Raw genomic sequence first — 16,004 nt, forward strand, 5'->3', positions numbered from 1 at the left:
TGTAACTATCCCTGCTCGGAATTTTGTTTTGGACGAAAATGCTTCAAAACTCGTTGACAGAGCTTTCTTACTAACATGACTTCTTCAGAGGTTGAAAAAATAGCTCAAGTCCGTCCTCGGATTCAAGATCAACTCAAATCAAATTTTATCAAAATCAATTGAGTATTTTATCATATATAGACAAACTGAGCTACTTTCACATTTATAATATTAATTTTACAGATTTCATAAGTCTTAGAATGAAGGAGCCCGGCTTCAACAAATCACCAATTATAAAAATAAAAAGGATTTATTGGTTACGGTTGCAATTTGATTTACTTCATCAAAAACGGTGTCTTTACTGAATTGCTAATTTTATTAAAATTTTAAGTAAAATGTTTAATGAGAACAAATTAAATATTTTTATAAATTAGATTAGTCTTCGAAGAAAGGAAAACGTTGGCTATTGTTTGTTTTTAATGATAGCTTTTTATAACAGAACGGGTCGAATCTTTGTATAGAAATAATTGAATTACCGTGACCTTTCATCTTTTGGAGGCTCATCTTGTATAAGAGTTTTGATCTATTTGACGAGATTTTTTACATTACATTAGCAGCCCGTAAATGTCCCACTGCTGGGATAAAGGCCTTCTCTCCCTTTGAGGAGAAGATTTGGAGCATAATCCACCACGCTGCTCCAATGCGGGTTGGCGGAATACACATGTGGCTGAATTTCGTTGAAATTAGACACATGCAGGTTTCCTCACGATGTTTTCCTTCACCGCCGAGCACGAGATGAATTATAAACACAAATTAAGCACATGAAATTTCAGTGGTGCCTGCCTGGTTTTGAACCCGAAATCATCGGCTAAGATGCACGCGTTCTAACCACTGGGCCATCTCGGTTTGACGAGATTTCATACATTAAAATCATTTATATCATCAGTCATTTCATAACACTAAATGTAATATGCTACATAGAATCGCTGTAAAGTATATAAAATTAAAAAATTAGGACAATTTGTATACATATATTTAATTTGCAAAACCATACTAACCTTTGTGTATAAATCACTAGTTATCGCCCGTGCCTTCGCTCGTGTATATGTATATTGAATCCAATCCGGGTGTGTTATAACATTTTGACATCAGTGTTTTAATGTTTGAATCGCGTGATATTCATTGAACTAATTAGCTCAATTCACGGCTTAGATTCCTTTAGGCCAAGGTTAGATAACATTTTATTGATCTGTAAATCGTAAGTTAACCTTATTAAGGTGAAAACTTAATTAATTAATATACTAAATGAGATAAGATTTCATTCTAGTAACTGTCGTCGTTCGTACCTAGTGTCAAGGTATTATTGGTTCAGCTTATGAAGTTCCAGGTTTAAAGGTCGGGAATATTCAAGATTTTAGGATTTTCAGTGAATTTGTTTTTCAGAAGTACGCCGGCAAAAGCAGTTCGCGGTATTGCATTCTCGGATCAAACGTCTTGAACCTGTTCTTAACTGGGTCGGATCGCTTTTATATCGGATTATAAGACTTAGACTATGTATTTAAAATTTTATTTTTATGATAAAAATATACAATAACAATAGTGTTTTATGATGAGAATAATTATAAAACTATTATTAATAATTAAATAAGAGGTATAGTTTTATCTTTTGGAATGGAGAATGAATTACGTGCAATTAATAACACTTTATGCCGTGGAAGAATTATAATTTCTCACGCGCGTACGTACACGCAGAGAGTTGTTTTCTAAAATAAATTTGGTATATTAAACGTATATAAAAAGTGCGCATGAAGTATAGAAATAACTCAAGTTAAATAGCTTGGCATAATTTGGAAAGGCTAACCTAATAATTTAGTCTACAACTAAATTAGGCGTGTTCTACATTGGCACACTTGTTTCGGAATCCAGCTGGACCTCCGCCAGCTGAATAAAACTTTGTATAACCTGGTACAAGTTACGTAAGCCGTTCAAGTCGGGTGGCTATTGCGTATTACAGAAGTATTTTTAATCTGTACGGATTACCGTGGAGATTTTTTTTACTCATTTAGGATAAACTTAATCATATAATATTTTTTACTATGATATATAATAAGTTACAGTTTGTTAAATTTTTCGGAATATTTGGAACTTCATTGCTTATTCGAAGCAGAAGAGAAAAGTCAAATAAACAACATTTGACATTCGAGTTGACGCATTATCATTGGTCGAGACCTTGTATAGTCTTTGATATCCATTATTGATTGGCGAAAAAATTGCGCTATAAAAGGTACGGTGCAATCAAGATAATATATTAACCAAGCACTATTAGTTGTGTAAAATATAGCCCAGCTATTAGTAAATTGTATGAAATACGTTAATCTAAAGTTCGTTTATCTTTTTTGATTGGCATAGGCTATAGATGATACATATATATTTTAAAAAGCTTGCATTAACTATTAGTTTTTTTAATATTATCATTAAATTAACATATATATGATATGTTAATTTAATGGTGGTAGGGCTTAGTGCAAGCCCGTCTGGGTAAGTACCACTTACTCATCTATTATACTCAGTATTGTTGTGTTCCGGTTTGAAGGGTGAGTGATGACTACTTACCATTAGGTGGCCCATTTCCTCCTCCGCTACCGATACCATAAATAAAAATGTTTAATTGGTTTTTAATAAACTTTTTACTTTATAAATTACTAGCTGTTGTGAGATAATCCACCTGATTGTGTGCTATCACATAACGCTGCATTTTGCAAACAATGTTTTAATCACAACTTACCTATAGTAATACTAGCTGTACCTGCGGCTTTTCCCGCGCGGAATTTATAAAATACAAGCTTTCAACCTCCGTTTTACACCCTCAAGGGTCAAACTAAACCACTGAACCGAATTTGATGAATTTTTGAACACCTGATTACCAACCACTACAGCGCGAACGAAACCGCGGGCGACGACTTATATGTTATAAATGAAAAACTCCAGTATTCATATATTGCTTTTATATATACTGTTTGCGTTTTCATATATATTTTTTATAATATTTAATCTATGTTTATACTGTTGTAGTGAAATGCAACAAAGTACCAAGTCATACAAAACTCGTGTACCTACTTCCGTTTCCGTGCTTCGATTGGATGTTTGCCAATCTGATAACACCCGGCAACAGTTACGTAAGTTTGTAACTTTCATATTATGTACATAAAGTTTATCACATATTATTATTCTAGCTGTTACCCGGCCCGCTTTTGGCCATTTAATAAATGGGGGGAGGATCAATGGTATTCGTTAGATAGCCTTTAACGATTGATGGACGATTCCGCGTCGATTGGTGAGTCTCGTATCGACGTTCAGTTGTTTTCACGTGATTGACGTACAAACTAAATAAATAAATATAAATATGTACATTTATATTTGCTACTTTTTTTTCTTTTTTTTCTAGTTTTCTATAAATTTAGATTTTTATAATTTAATATGTGTCCTTCATTTTTAATATTTTGGTATTTGTATATATAAATAATTTCTGGTACTTGAATAAATAAATATTTTTAATGCTACTTATTTTTCTTTTATTTTTGTTTAGTAAAACATACGAGCGTATAAGGATATGATATTCAATCAATCAGTTCAATATTGTAAATAGTCTATATTTTTCAGATATTTTGACTAAAATTTAATATGGGTTGAATTTCAATTATCTAAATTTTTGAAAAATGTAGTTTTGTTGTTATATATAATTATATTATTTTATTCAATTCAGTCCTATTGAGTAAAAATATTTTAATAACATTTTGAAGTCATGTGTTCGGCGCGTACTAGTAAATAAATACTAAGTTACAAGTGAAAGCAAAAAATAGGTTAGGCATACATTCACACTTAAAGGACACACACAAATCGTGATGTGAAAGAGGTTTCATATCAACGCTTCTCCGCTGTATTCAGCAGGAATGCAATCTCTGGTAATTTGTGATGCAGGATGCACAAAGCGATGTTCAGCGTTTTACTATCAGTTCTGTCGCCGCCGGTGCTTTTTGAATCCCTGAAGCGCTTTCAGCTAGTTGGAGCGGAATTTCTAAAACTTTTAAAGTTTGTAAACGATTTCACTTTATAGTGAATTGCGTCACGTATCAACAGGATAATTTTTTTAACATTTTTTTTTTTACTAGCCGTTAGTTTTTGATACAAAGTATACACTGGCTTCTCTTAAATATTGGCAATTCAAACTAAATTTAAATCTACAATTTGTCCAACTGGTAACAAAAGCCTGCTTTTCCCTTAATGAGAAGGCTTGAAGCTTACAACCGCGACTGTGAGGCACCACACTGATTAAGTGCGGATGATGATTTGGCAGAATTTCATTTGTCATATGTTTTCTGAGATGATTAATTATATACACAAATTAAGTACACGAAAGATCAATGGTGCGACTATCGGTTAACATTAATTGCGCCGTTTTGTTTCTTTGACGTGCATTGAGATAAACCAAGAATGCAATTAAAATAATATTCCATTTTCACCGCAGAGATCAAAAGTCGAATAGAAATTACATTGTTAAGCGGTACGCATATCGTTGAGATGTTAAGTCCTAACGCACGCATCATAATAATATTAAGAAAAAAAGTAAATTACATTAAAAATATTTTTTAACATAACGCGTAAAAAAATATAATGGCAACACATTCGGCTATTTCTAGGAATGTTTATTTTCATTCCCTATGGAAATATATTAAAACGCGACACGAATACAGATGAAATCATGCATACTTTAAAGAAACACCATTATACTCGCAGTTCAACGGTGGTATTCTGTATGAACTCAGTTCGTTCTCACTCGTAAAATGCTCAAAATCAACTTACGGTGACAAGCTATTTTGGTCCGTATATTGTTTAAATGTTATAATTTTTAAAGCCAATGTCGCGTATCACTTTCTGTCACTTACGATTGAATTGCTTCTTATAGAATAGCTTTGCAATTCCGGTATTTTCAGCAATTATTGCTTCGCTTCGAAACATTTTAAGTTTTGGAACGAAAGTAATGTCATAACGCTTTGTTGCCATGTCGTTACTAAAAGTATTTTCATCAGAACTTCTAGAAGTTTCTCGCAATTTCTGTTACTTTTCTTCGACGATATTAAGTAAGGTGTATTTCTAAGGAGTTTTTACGTTTATAGCATAGCAATTGTTGCTATCAAATATTTGTTGCGATTGATAAATGTTGTTAAGGCCTTACCCAAACAGTATGACGTTACAGGCTATAATCGTAAATGTTACCTTATTTTTATGAGGATGTTAATCTATACTAATATATATGCGAAAAAAACTCTAGCCGTCGCTCTGTCAATCTGTCTGTTACTATTTCACGGCTAAAAGACTCAACCGAATTTGATGAGATTTGTTATGGAGCGCTTGAACTTCCAGGAAGGACATAGACTTTTTTTATACGTAAAAACTTACAACCAACTCTTGAAACGAGAGATAACTAGTACTATATAAAAAAGCGATTCAACAAAATACGCTTGAATCATCTGGTTTTAGTTAAGAAGCTAGTTATCACAAGGTACCGCAAAGCGTTACTTCTTGTTCGTGTTCAAAGCCTCAATGACACTTACCATAGCCTCCAAATTGCTTGCTCAGTGACGTTTTTATTCTATTCTTGGTTCTGACTTATGTGGATCGACAGTCTTACCCTTGACCTATATTGTGTCTACTTTAGACACGAATGGTCGTGTGATTCGCTTTTAGCATTTGTGTATCACTATAATAAACTCGTAACGATCACATATAATTCCGTGGAAATATAAATATATAACGAATTCAAAGAATATTACTTTAAAATTATAAGTTCGCGGAATGTTCAGGAGTACATTACATTAACAGCCTGTAAATTTCCCACTGCTGGCTAATTTAAGGTTAAGGCTTCATTTCCCTTTGAGGAGAAGTTTTAGAAGAAAGAACCATATTCCACCACGCTTCTCCAATGAGGGTTAGTGGATTCACATATGGCAGAGTTTTGTTGAAATTTGATACATGCAGGTTTCCTCACGATGTTTTCCTTCACCGCCGAGCACGAGATGAATTATAAACACAAATTAAGCACATGAAAATTCAGTGGTGCTTGCCTGGGTTTAAACCCGCAATCATCAATTAAGATGCACGCGTTCTAATCACTGGGCCATTTCGGCTCTGTTTAGAACTAATTTTGCAATGAGGCGACATAACAAAGAAAATTAGGCATCTATCATTAAACGCTATAAAAACGAATTCAACATTTTAATTTTTATACGTTTTGTTAATTCTTAAGTAATATTAAAATGATGCATAATCGTGTTCATATGGTTAATGTGAAAATCGCTAAACCTGCAGGTGAGGGGCTATATCAGGATGTGACGTCACGTGGCGCCGTAACGAACTTCCGGAAGTAACCACTTTAAGCGCCATGTTCCGTTGAACGCGCGCGTGCGCATAATAAAGTAATGTTTAAGTGCGGTTTTTTTTTGTTGTTCTGTTACATTAACATAAATTTTATTGACCAATCGTAAAATTAATCGTGACTAAACAATGTTTAATCTATTAATAGTTCAATTTTTATAGTTAATTTTTAATAGTAATATTATTGTTGTAGGTCAGGGTTATTAATGGTAATTGTTTTAATGTATTGTTTATCTGTGTCATGTATATTTAAAAAAAAATGTGTACGTAGGTTTTATTAGGTTTTGACAACAGTGTGTATCATATTCACAGATCGTTAAAGATGTTCTTGAGTGGACCGTTGTCATTTGTAATATTTCAGATTGTAAAACAAAAGGCGGATGACGTGCGGAACATTACGGCAATGAAATGACGTATCTTTTTGGTAATACGTCATCGATTAATAATCAAAGTGACAGCACTTTTGACGCGCTACCTGAGATTGGTATTTGCTTTTGTTGCTTCACAATAATGTTCCGAGCGCTCCATCTGCCTTTTAATATATTTTGAAACTAGCATAAATCACATAACATCTTAGTTATTATCGTTAGCGATAACTTACTAAGTATCAATATCGTATCTCATTTACAATGATACGCTATTTTGATTCGTATAACCTTTAAATGTTATAATTATAATAATCAGTGTCGCATATCACTTTCTGAAATTGGACGGTTGTATTCTACGGTAAATTTTGAGTTTGTTCTCATTGTAAAGACGATTTATAAATGAATTAAAATTCAATATTTGAGTTACATTTTTGAGATGGTTCAAATACATGTGCGATTCTGTATGAATTAACTTCGTATACGCCATTTTCATTAATGTATCCTATATATTTTATAATTATTATTAATCATTGTCGCATATAACGTTATGATATTTAATGCCCGTGTTCTGCAGTGAGTTTCTTGTTTCTTTCTTTTCGGTCAACACCAATTTGACTTTCGAAAGAAGAGGACCACGCATCGTTTATCTAATCACGTTAAACGTTAAAAAGTCTTATAAACATTAGTAGTCTGGGTAGGTAACTCGCCGTCGTCAAACATTCTACCACCACACAGTATTAGTAGTGTTGAGTTCTGGTATTAACGGTGAGTGAGTCAATGTAACTCTAAACAAAAGAGAAATAACATCTTTGTTTCCAATGTTGCGCATTGCAAATGATTAAAATTTCATACAGTGTATGTGCAGTGGAGACTACCACTAGGTGTCCCATTTCCAATCCGGCAAACTCTATGACATCAAAAAAAAAATATTGGTGTAGGGTAGCAGCGATGACGGCTTAAATACTAACAGCCTATTTACAAGTCCAAAAGCAAATTTAAGCAGTCAATGAACCGTATAATTAAATTATCCAGGTGTTACGTAAACAACCATTTTAAATTATTCTACGAGGGTCAATGACGTTTAAATTTTTTTGATATGGTTACAATGATAGACGTGTCGTTAGTCGTTGTATTGTTATTGGTAGGTATCTATTTTGTACATTAGGTATATATTATGTATACTAAATTGTATTATAATTTTATACGATTCTTAATTTTACTCTGCGAATAATGCAGAAATGCTTGAAAGCGTTTCACATTAAAGACGGATAAGAAAATCATTAATCATTCACATTAGAATATTCGTGCGAGTCATTTCCTTATAATTTGGATGGTTTAGGGCGCGCGAGCACTTAACGTTAATAATGTATTTGGATATATATATGTATAGAATTACAGAAAATTATTGCTAGATTACTTGGTAGTAAGATATCATCCGTCGTTTATCCTATCTCCAAACAGGAATACTTAGTATTGTAGTGTTGTTCGTGTTGTGAAGAGCGAGTGACTTAGCAACTCAGCGACATAACTTCTTAGCGCACAAGATTGGTGACGTATTGGCGATATAAAGAAATGGTTAATACTTCCTACCACTTATCATCAGATGGCTCATTTAGTAGTCCTATTATAAAAAAGACAATGACAACAATAAAATGCTGTTTAATAAATGTTCTAAAATTAAATACACCGAAGATTGGCACGTCAGAAGTAGTGTCACGCAATGTCAGTGCACGGTGGCTCAAAGGCTGCCCTCACTCAAATAGTCTGTTGGAACGGTATCCCCATACGATAGTAGAATGATTGGGCGCTGATCATCCAATTCAGTAGAATAACCTAGCTTAGGCAATAGGCTTATTATTATTATTGTTATAATTAATTCTCTGCTGAAAATGAAGGTAACAAATAATTATAAGAATAATTGTCGGAAGATTGTAGCCGACCTTACTTTGTAATTATGTGGAGGTTCTGCTTTCCAGGGAGGAAATTAAACGATGATATCTTTTTGAGAATGCATGTAATTTCCCTGCTATCGTCGTAACAGTAAACCAGATGAGGTTATTATGTGTACTATAGTGTGCTTTTAAATAAATAATAAAATGACGTTTTAAACTATGTACATATTTAGATTCTTAAATTTATTTATGTCTATAGGAAACGTACTGTTACTAAGATGTCAATTTATGTATTTTTTTATTAACAATTTCGAAATTATTTTTTTTGTAATTGCTAAGATTAATTGACGGTTTTTTTTTTAATTTATAATAATTTTTATAAATGGGAGATTAGCGTGGAGGTAATACTGCGTATATAATAGGCAGATCTTTAAATGTCGATTTGGCTAAACCAGGCAAACTAGAAACGCTAGAAGTTTGTATTATTGCTGAAAAAAGAGTGTTGGAAAAACAGAATTAAAAAAGTAGCCTTTATTACTATGGCGATTGGTCATAGTTCCAAAACGATACCTAGTTATGATGCGATTAAAATTTCAATATAGATTTTATAAAATACGGGAAAGAACTCAAGAAAGCATTTAAGAAACCGCCAATCGTTACGTGGTTGAATGTTACAGAAACTTGCTTTATTAAAGAGCGAAACGAAGAGATCCTTGCACAGAAATGACATATTTACAGGATGTTAAATTTTATTATCAGAAACAGTGGCCTATACTGCCTAGTGGGGAAAGGGGATTTCGTAAATTATTAAAATTCTTAAATATTTATATTCAATTTCTAAATAAATAAAATATTTCTGTTATAAGCTAGATAACGATTCTGAATTTAATTTGACATGGTCGTTATAAAAACATAGCCCTTGTTCGTTATATAACAATGTGTGAATTAAAGTTGCAAGAAACGATTCGCTTTGACCTGGAAAGGAACTTGCAGGAAATCGGGTAAAATATTTAAAGAACATTAAGGAAACACGGTGAGGTATTTTTTTGTAAACTTATTTTTGATAAAATATGTAATCTATTTCGTAATTTCAAATTGATTGGAATTATGTGGAGCAACTTTTCCACAAAAATTAGAAAATTATGTGTTGTTAACAAAAATTGTTGTGGTTATCTAATGTTGTCGATGGAAATTGTATAATAAATGTATGTTGTAATCTATACTTAATATTATAAATGTGAAAGGAACTCAGTCTGTCTGTCTGTCGCTCTTTAACTGTTAAACCAATGAACCGAATTTTATGAAATTTGAATTCCAATGAAACAAATGAATCAAACTTGATTTCCAAGGAAGGACATAGGGTACTTTTTTTGCCTAACACATGACAACCTACCCCTAAAAAGCGAGCAAAGCCGCGGACGACAACTAGTATTATATAATTGTTGGATGCATATAACAAAAAAAACCGAAATGTCTAATAATTTTTATAGAAAACGCACTAATTTACTTTGAAAATTGGTAACTACGACCTTAAAGTCTACGTTTGATGACAATTACAAATATAGACTATTTCTAAAGGAACATAATTCTTCTTGTTCCTCGAATTTGTCAGTTGTCAGCACTTTTACACTTCGTCTTTGATCTTCGTTTAAAAGTTGGGCAAATGGTATTTAGGGCGCAGATTTATAAGTCACGTGTTAAGTCGTTTGTTGACAGTGTGCTCTTTGAAATGTAACATATCGTAATATACGTTACGAATTCCAATGTAAATGACAATTTGGTAATCATTGACTCCATGAAGTAGATGATGATAATCTATAGTAACCGTTCAGTTATAAAGCCGCTTCAGGTTTAAAAGTTTAAGATAGTCAACGCGATTATGAGGCCAGTGCTAACATGTCACAATATCTAGAATGAAATCCAATGTCGGTTACAAGACAATGTCGGAAAAGATCGGTTACAGAGTTGGGGACATTTTAGGGCTTAGTGCGTCTGTTATTAGTGAACTTCTATTTTCCCATTTCAAACGCACAAAAGGCCGTCACAATGTTTTTTCATCGCGTTTTGTCGATGGCCGCATGCTTGACATGTCAGGCCATTCCGACGTTTTTCGTTTCTCTGATGATAGTGTGTCTCTGGCATCGACGTTCCCTTTAGTCTTGATTTGCAGAGAACTACAGCTAAAATCTTAACTAAATTATGGTCAAGCCTAATGCCTATGATCGAAGACAAGGTAATTGTGCTGAAAGTAACGGTGGCGTAGGTCGATGGAACTGCAATAACTGCAGAGAAGATTCTCAAGGTCTTTCTCACAGAAGCCGTTAACGGCTATAAGTATATAAACAATTTTTAAAATATTTTTGATGATTAAGTGTTTCTGTAACGCATATACAAACATTCATAAGAATTTATTAGCAAGAATAAAAATAAAACGAACAACGAAAAGATTTTTTGTTTCTATAAATGAATAAAATCATCGAAAAAAATTCACAAAACAAATAACAAAAGTTATTAGGTACTTATTTTGACAAACTACACCACTTTTGGGCGTATTATAACTCCTTTTTTAGTGGTATGGTTTATTTATTACAACTAATGTCTGCATCGAGTTTCAACTTTGATAATAATTGCAAATTGTTGAGAAATAAAAGCACATTAATTTAGAACATATATTTTATCTATATTTATCGGTAACACAAATATTACCAATAGCTACCAAAGGAAAGAAATTGAAAAATTTTATAAGAAAAAACAACAAATTCGCCTTCATACGAGAAAAATTAGATCGCTCATTTATATACTGATTTACTTATTTATCTAAATTAGTTCATGAGTTACTTATAATATAGTCCTTTGTTGATTTACTGACTGGTGATAAAACGGTGTTAGCTTTGTGTATAACCGCTTATATATATACAGCCCATTCAATAGTCGGTTGTGTATTTATAGCCAACATCTAAGGACAATATCGCCTGTATTTTTTTTTATTGGTTGGCGGACGAGCATTTGTGCCACCTGATGGTAAGTGGTCACCACCGCCCATAGACAAAGGCGCTGTAAGAAATATTATGTTGCTTACATCACCTATGCGTCTTGGGAACCAACCTTGGGAACTAAGATGTTATGTCCCTTGTGCTTGTGATTACACTGGCTCACTCACCCTTCTAACTGGAACACAACAATACAGAGTACTGTAATTTGGCGGTAGAATATCTGATGAGTGGGTGGTACCTACCCAGACGGGCTTGCACAAAGCCCTACCACCAAGTAGATACCAAGAAATACTAATATTAACAGGTTCTCCGTCTAAATTGTCACAATAGTAAAACAATTAACAAGAATCATATGTGGGTCAGAGGAGTACAATCAAGATGTATGTCGAAAGATTTTGTAAACTGAATCGATTTAGTATTTAACGATAAGATTATGCATTCAAATAGTTGATTTTGTTACATGTATTCTACGAATACTATATTATAATAGTTATTCATGCTTATAATAAATAATAATTTAAAAATAACAGAGTTTATTGAAAGAACACACGCAACGATGAAATAAAACGAGAAAGATCATATCAATGAAAACGTTGTTCGAATTAATTATGGAACCGTTTTAAAAATGAGGGCTTGAACATTTTGGAGGAGTCGTGATAGATTAGTGGCTAGAACATTCGGAACTTATTTATTATTGTGCCAATCCGACAATACAAGAACTAAAATTTCAATACGACTTATAACTTTAGGTTAGTGGTACAAATTGATGTGAAGTAACAAATTGGCTACCTTTTATTGTGAACCGCGTAATTTTCATTCAAAACATACAACAACATTAAGAGCCTGTAAATTTACCACTGCTCGGCTAAGGTCTCTTCTCCTTTTGAGGAAAAGGTTTGGAGCGGGTTGATACACCTGTGGCAGAATTCTGTTGAAATTAGTCACATACAGGTTTCCTCACGATGTTTTCCCTCACCGCCGAGCACGAGTTGAATTATAAACACAAATTAAGCACATGAAAATTCAGTAGTGCTTGCCTGGTTTTGAATCCGCAATCATCGTTTAAGATTCACGCATTCTAACCACTATGCCTTCTCGGCTCTTATGCAAAACATACACTTGTGAATAAATCTACGGAAATTCGTAACACGAAACTCACAAGGGTAGATGTACAGGTCCGTGAGAACTTATTTAATATGTACGTGAAGGATCGCTCGACGAAAATTTACTTGCTTTACATTAATTTTATTGTTTCTTCGTGATGTTACGAAACGGTGTTAGTGCCGGTCGTAAAATACAATCACGAACGTAACACGGTTGTTTCTTGAGATAATATAGTTTAAATATATTGATTAATTAAATATATTAACGGGTGTAATGCTACTTGTAAATCTTTTGGATGGAGTGTTTTTTCTGTAATTTGTATAACACGTTTTTTTTTAATTTATTCATAGTGGAAATAAAATCAAATCAAATCGAAATATACTTCATTCAAGTACTTTTGAATCGTCATTTAACAAACTATATTAAATGAAGCTACCACTGATTCGGAATGTAGATCTACCGAGAAGTGCCGGCAAGAAACTCAGTAGTTACTCTTTTTCAATTTTTCAAAAACCATTGATTTCAGTAGCTTTTCTTTCTCATTATTAATAGGGTATACAATTTATTACTGATGTAGATATTATATTACACTAATTTATTGTTTCATGTTACAATTTGTAAAGTTCATGATAAAATGGTGTAATATACCATAGTTTTAATACTACTTTGATAACATTATGTCAAATTACTACTATACTACGAAACGAAAGAGATTCACAATTTTCTAAGGAATGAAATAACGTGCGAAAGGATTTCTGAGATATTATACCTTCAAGAATAATTAGTGTTAACGCAGCGCGCGGTAGTGTATAAAACCAAGTTCGAAATATAAATAAATTCGTTTTCGATATAGTTTTTTTATTTTTTTATTTAATGCTGTATGTCATTTTGAAATACCAATTATAACGTAATGTCTTTAGGTTTTGATTTTATACGCAAGTTGTGTATCCGTATATCGATAGGTTATTCTGCCGTTAAAAAGCAACTTCTCAATGGTGGTTTTCTTGTTTAAAGAATGAATCAGCCAGTTAATTCGTTTTTTATTTTTCTTAGATTTCATAGTTGGTAGCATAGCTTAGGAATGGTTACATTTTCTATAGTGTTGATACCTATTGGCGAGGCTGACCTCTTAAAGTCAGGTGGTATTTCCTCGTCTGCCTTTATACTGAAGAAAAAACCGAATTTAAATAAAATATTTAATAATAAAATTGTCGTAGAAGTAGTGTTAAATATTTAAATATTTTTTCTATTTCAGATGCACAGGAGTAAACCATTGTAGCTTCGTGCTGTCGGAGGATTATCCTCCCTCCAGGAGCTGGTCTCCTGGTGTTGTATATTTAAAGTACGCCTGTTTTGATGGTAAGTTAAACAAAATGTTTTCTATTAGTGTTTTTATTTATTTATTTAAATACTTTATTGACGACCACGACGTAAATGGGACAAAAGGCGGACTTAATGCCTGAAGGAATTTTCTGCCAGTCAACATTTAGGTCAAACAGAAAACCACGAAGGCGGTAATTAATAATTAATTAGCAACATATAACAATATATGTACATACTTATATATAGAACTATAAAAAAACATATACATACATACCCATATAGTATCTACGAAGTAAATATTATAATAAATTATAATCGAACATAATAATAATAATAGTGCATAATAGAAGTCATAAGAGTCAAGTTTTCTGACAATATGTGCTCACGTAGACGAGTTTTAAAAATAAATTTAGAGGTAAATTTTTTAGTATATAGTATATAATAGTTCTTGCACCGTAACACGTTAGACTTGGAAGAGAATGAGTTGGAAGGTCGAATATTATAAAAAAATCGGAAATAAAAATCCGAAAGCGAATAGTCTAAAAAGTGAAATAGTGATGATGTGTGTATAAAAACGTGCAGGAACAAAATATAAACGTAAATCAAAACAACAGAAAATATATACCAAGGGCATAGACAATTATAGTGTCAGTCATACTACCTCTTAGTCTTAGTCTTAGTATTTATCATGTTAATTTGTCATTTCTTTTTTTTTCGGGTAAGTTCCTATGATGGTTTCTTCTTGTCAAATACAGTTTAATGTGGATTTTTTTTTATTTTTTCTTTTTTCTTAAGGAAAAGTGTTGTTTAGTTTTTGTTTTCTTATACTTTAATTTTATTTATTTTAATTTTCGTGTGCGCGTGTATTCGTTTATGTTCACTCAATAGTCAGGGGCCATCTGAAAATCAGTGTTGTGCATTAGCACATATACTGAGATGAACCCTTTGCTACCTACACTGTTTTATTATATTGAATTGTTAAATATTTTAATGTATATTTAATTGTTTTTCTTGAATTTAATTATTTTCTTGTGTACTATCGTTGTAATGTATGTGTATGAGTAGCAAAAATAAATGGTTTTAATGGTTTTTCTGTGGAAATTTATTAATTTTAAAATATGAACTTTATCGAAATAAAATTTAAGTCAGATTTCAAAATAAATCATTAGTTTTAGAACATTTAACCTGCCAGGTGTAATATATGACTGAATATGAACCCAATTTCATATTTTCGACGATATATAAAGAGATATTTGACGTTGGAGCTTTGTGAAACAGAATATATTATAAGGGTCGGAAGCCGAGCTCCATTTGGTCAGTAATCCTTTTAAATGTTTCACAATTAAATTTATAAGTATTCGAAATGAGCGTAATAGTTTGGTACTAAATCTGTTATTTTAAAGTAAATTATTGTGATTGTTAAATATGTATTTATTGTTTCCTTTCCTTTGATAATTTTTAATTATTATTATTATTTGCGTGACTGTTTAAAGTTTGAAGAGAAACAATATTGCTGTGATTATGTCTTTGAGTATAAGAAAATTGTTATGATTTAAATATTACTTATATGATAATTAACGAAATTCGATACATTAACATAATATATTGTATATATAAGTGATAAGTTTATAATTTACATACTTAAAACCCTTTGTCCAGATTGATCAATGTACCACCAAAACTACTGAGTGTTGATAGCTGAAATATGGAGCGAAGGTTTATTTTCTAATGTAGGCATCCGCTAAGAAAGGATTTCGAAATTTCTTTAACTAAACTTGAACTTGAACTTGAAGCGGGGAAATGAGGCAGGTAAAATTGTATGAATTTTACCGTAGGAAGTCAGGACGCGCAGCTAATGGTGTGACGATTATGGACTCTATTTGGGCCAGCAAAGTTGTAGAAAAATATGCGTG

The 16,004-nt window shown here is 32.3% G+C and overlaps 1 protein-coding gene across 1 annotated transcript in view; it reads left to right on the forward strand.

Moving 5' to 3' along the window:
* Positions 1 to 16,004, forward strand: part of LOC125077182 — a 115,793-nt gene that overhangs the window by 63,528 nt on the left and 36,261 nt on the right. The window contains exon 3 of the mRNA XM_047689024.1: positions 14,024 to 14,127. Within this exon, the coding sequence (XP_047544980.1) occupies positions 14,024 to 14,127 (104 nt within the window). The remainder of the gene's footprint in view (positions 1 to 14,023; positions 14,128 to 16,004) is intronic.

This window comes from Vanessa atalanta, chromosome 3 (genome assembly GCF_905147765.1).
Source record: "Vanessa atalanta chromosome 3, ilVanAtal1.2, whole genome shotgun sequence".
NCBI lineage: Eukaryota > Metazoa > Arthropoda > Insecta > Lepidoptera > Nymphalidae > Vanessa > Vanessa atalanta.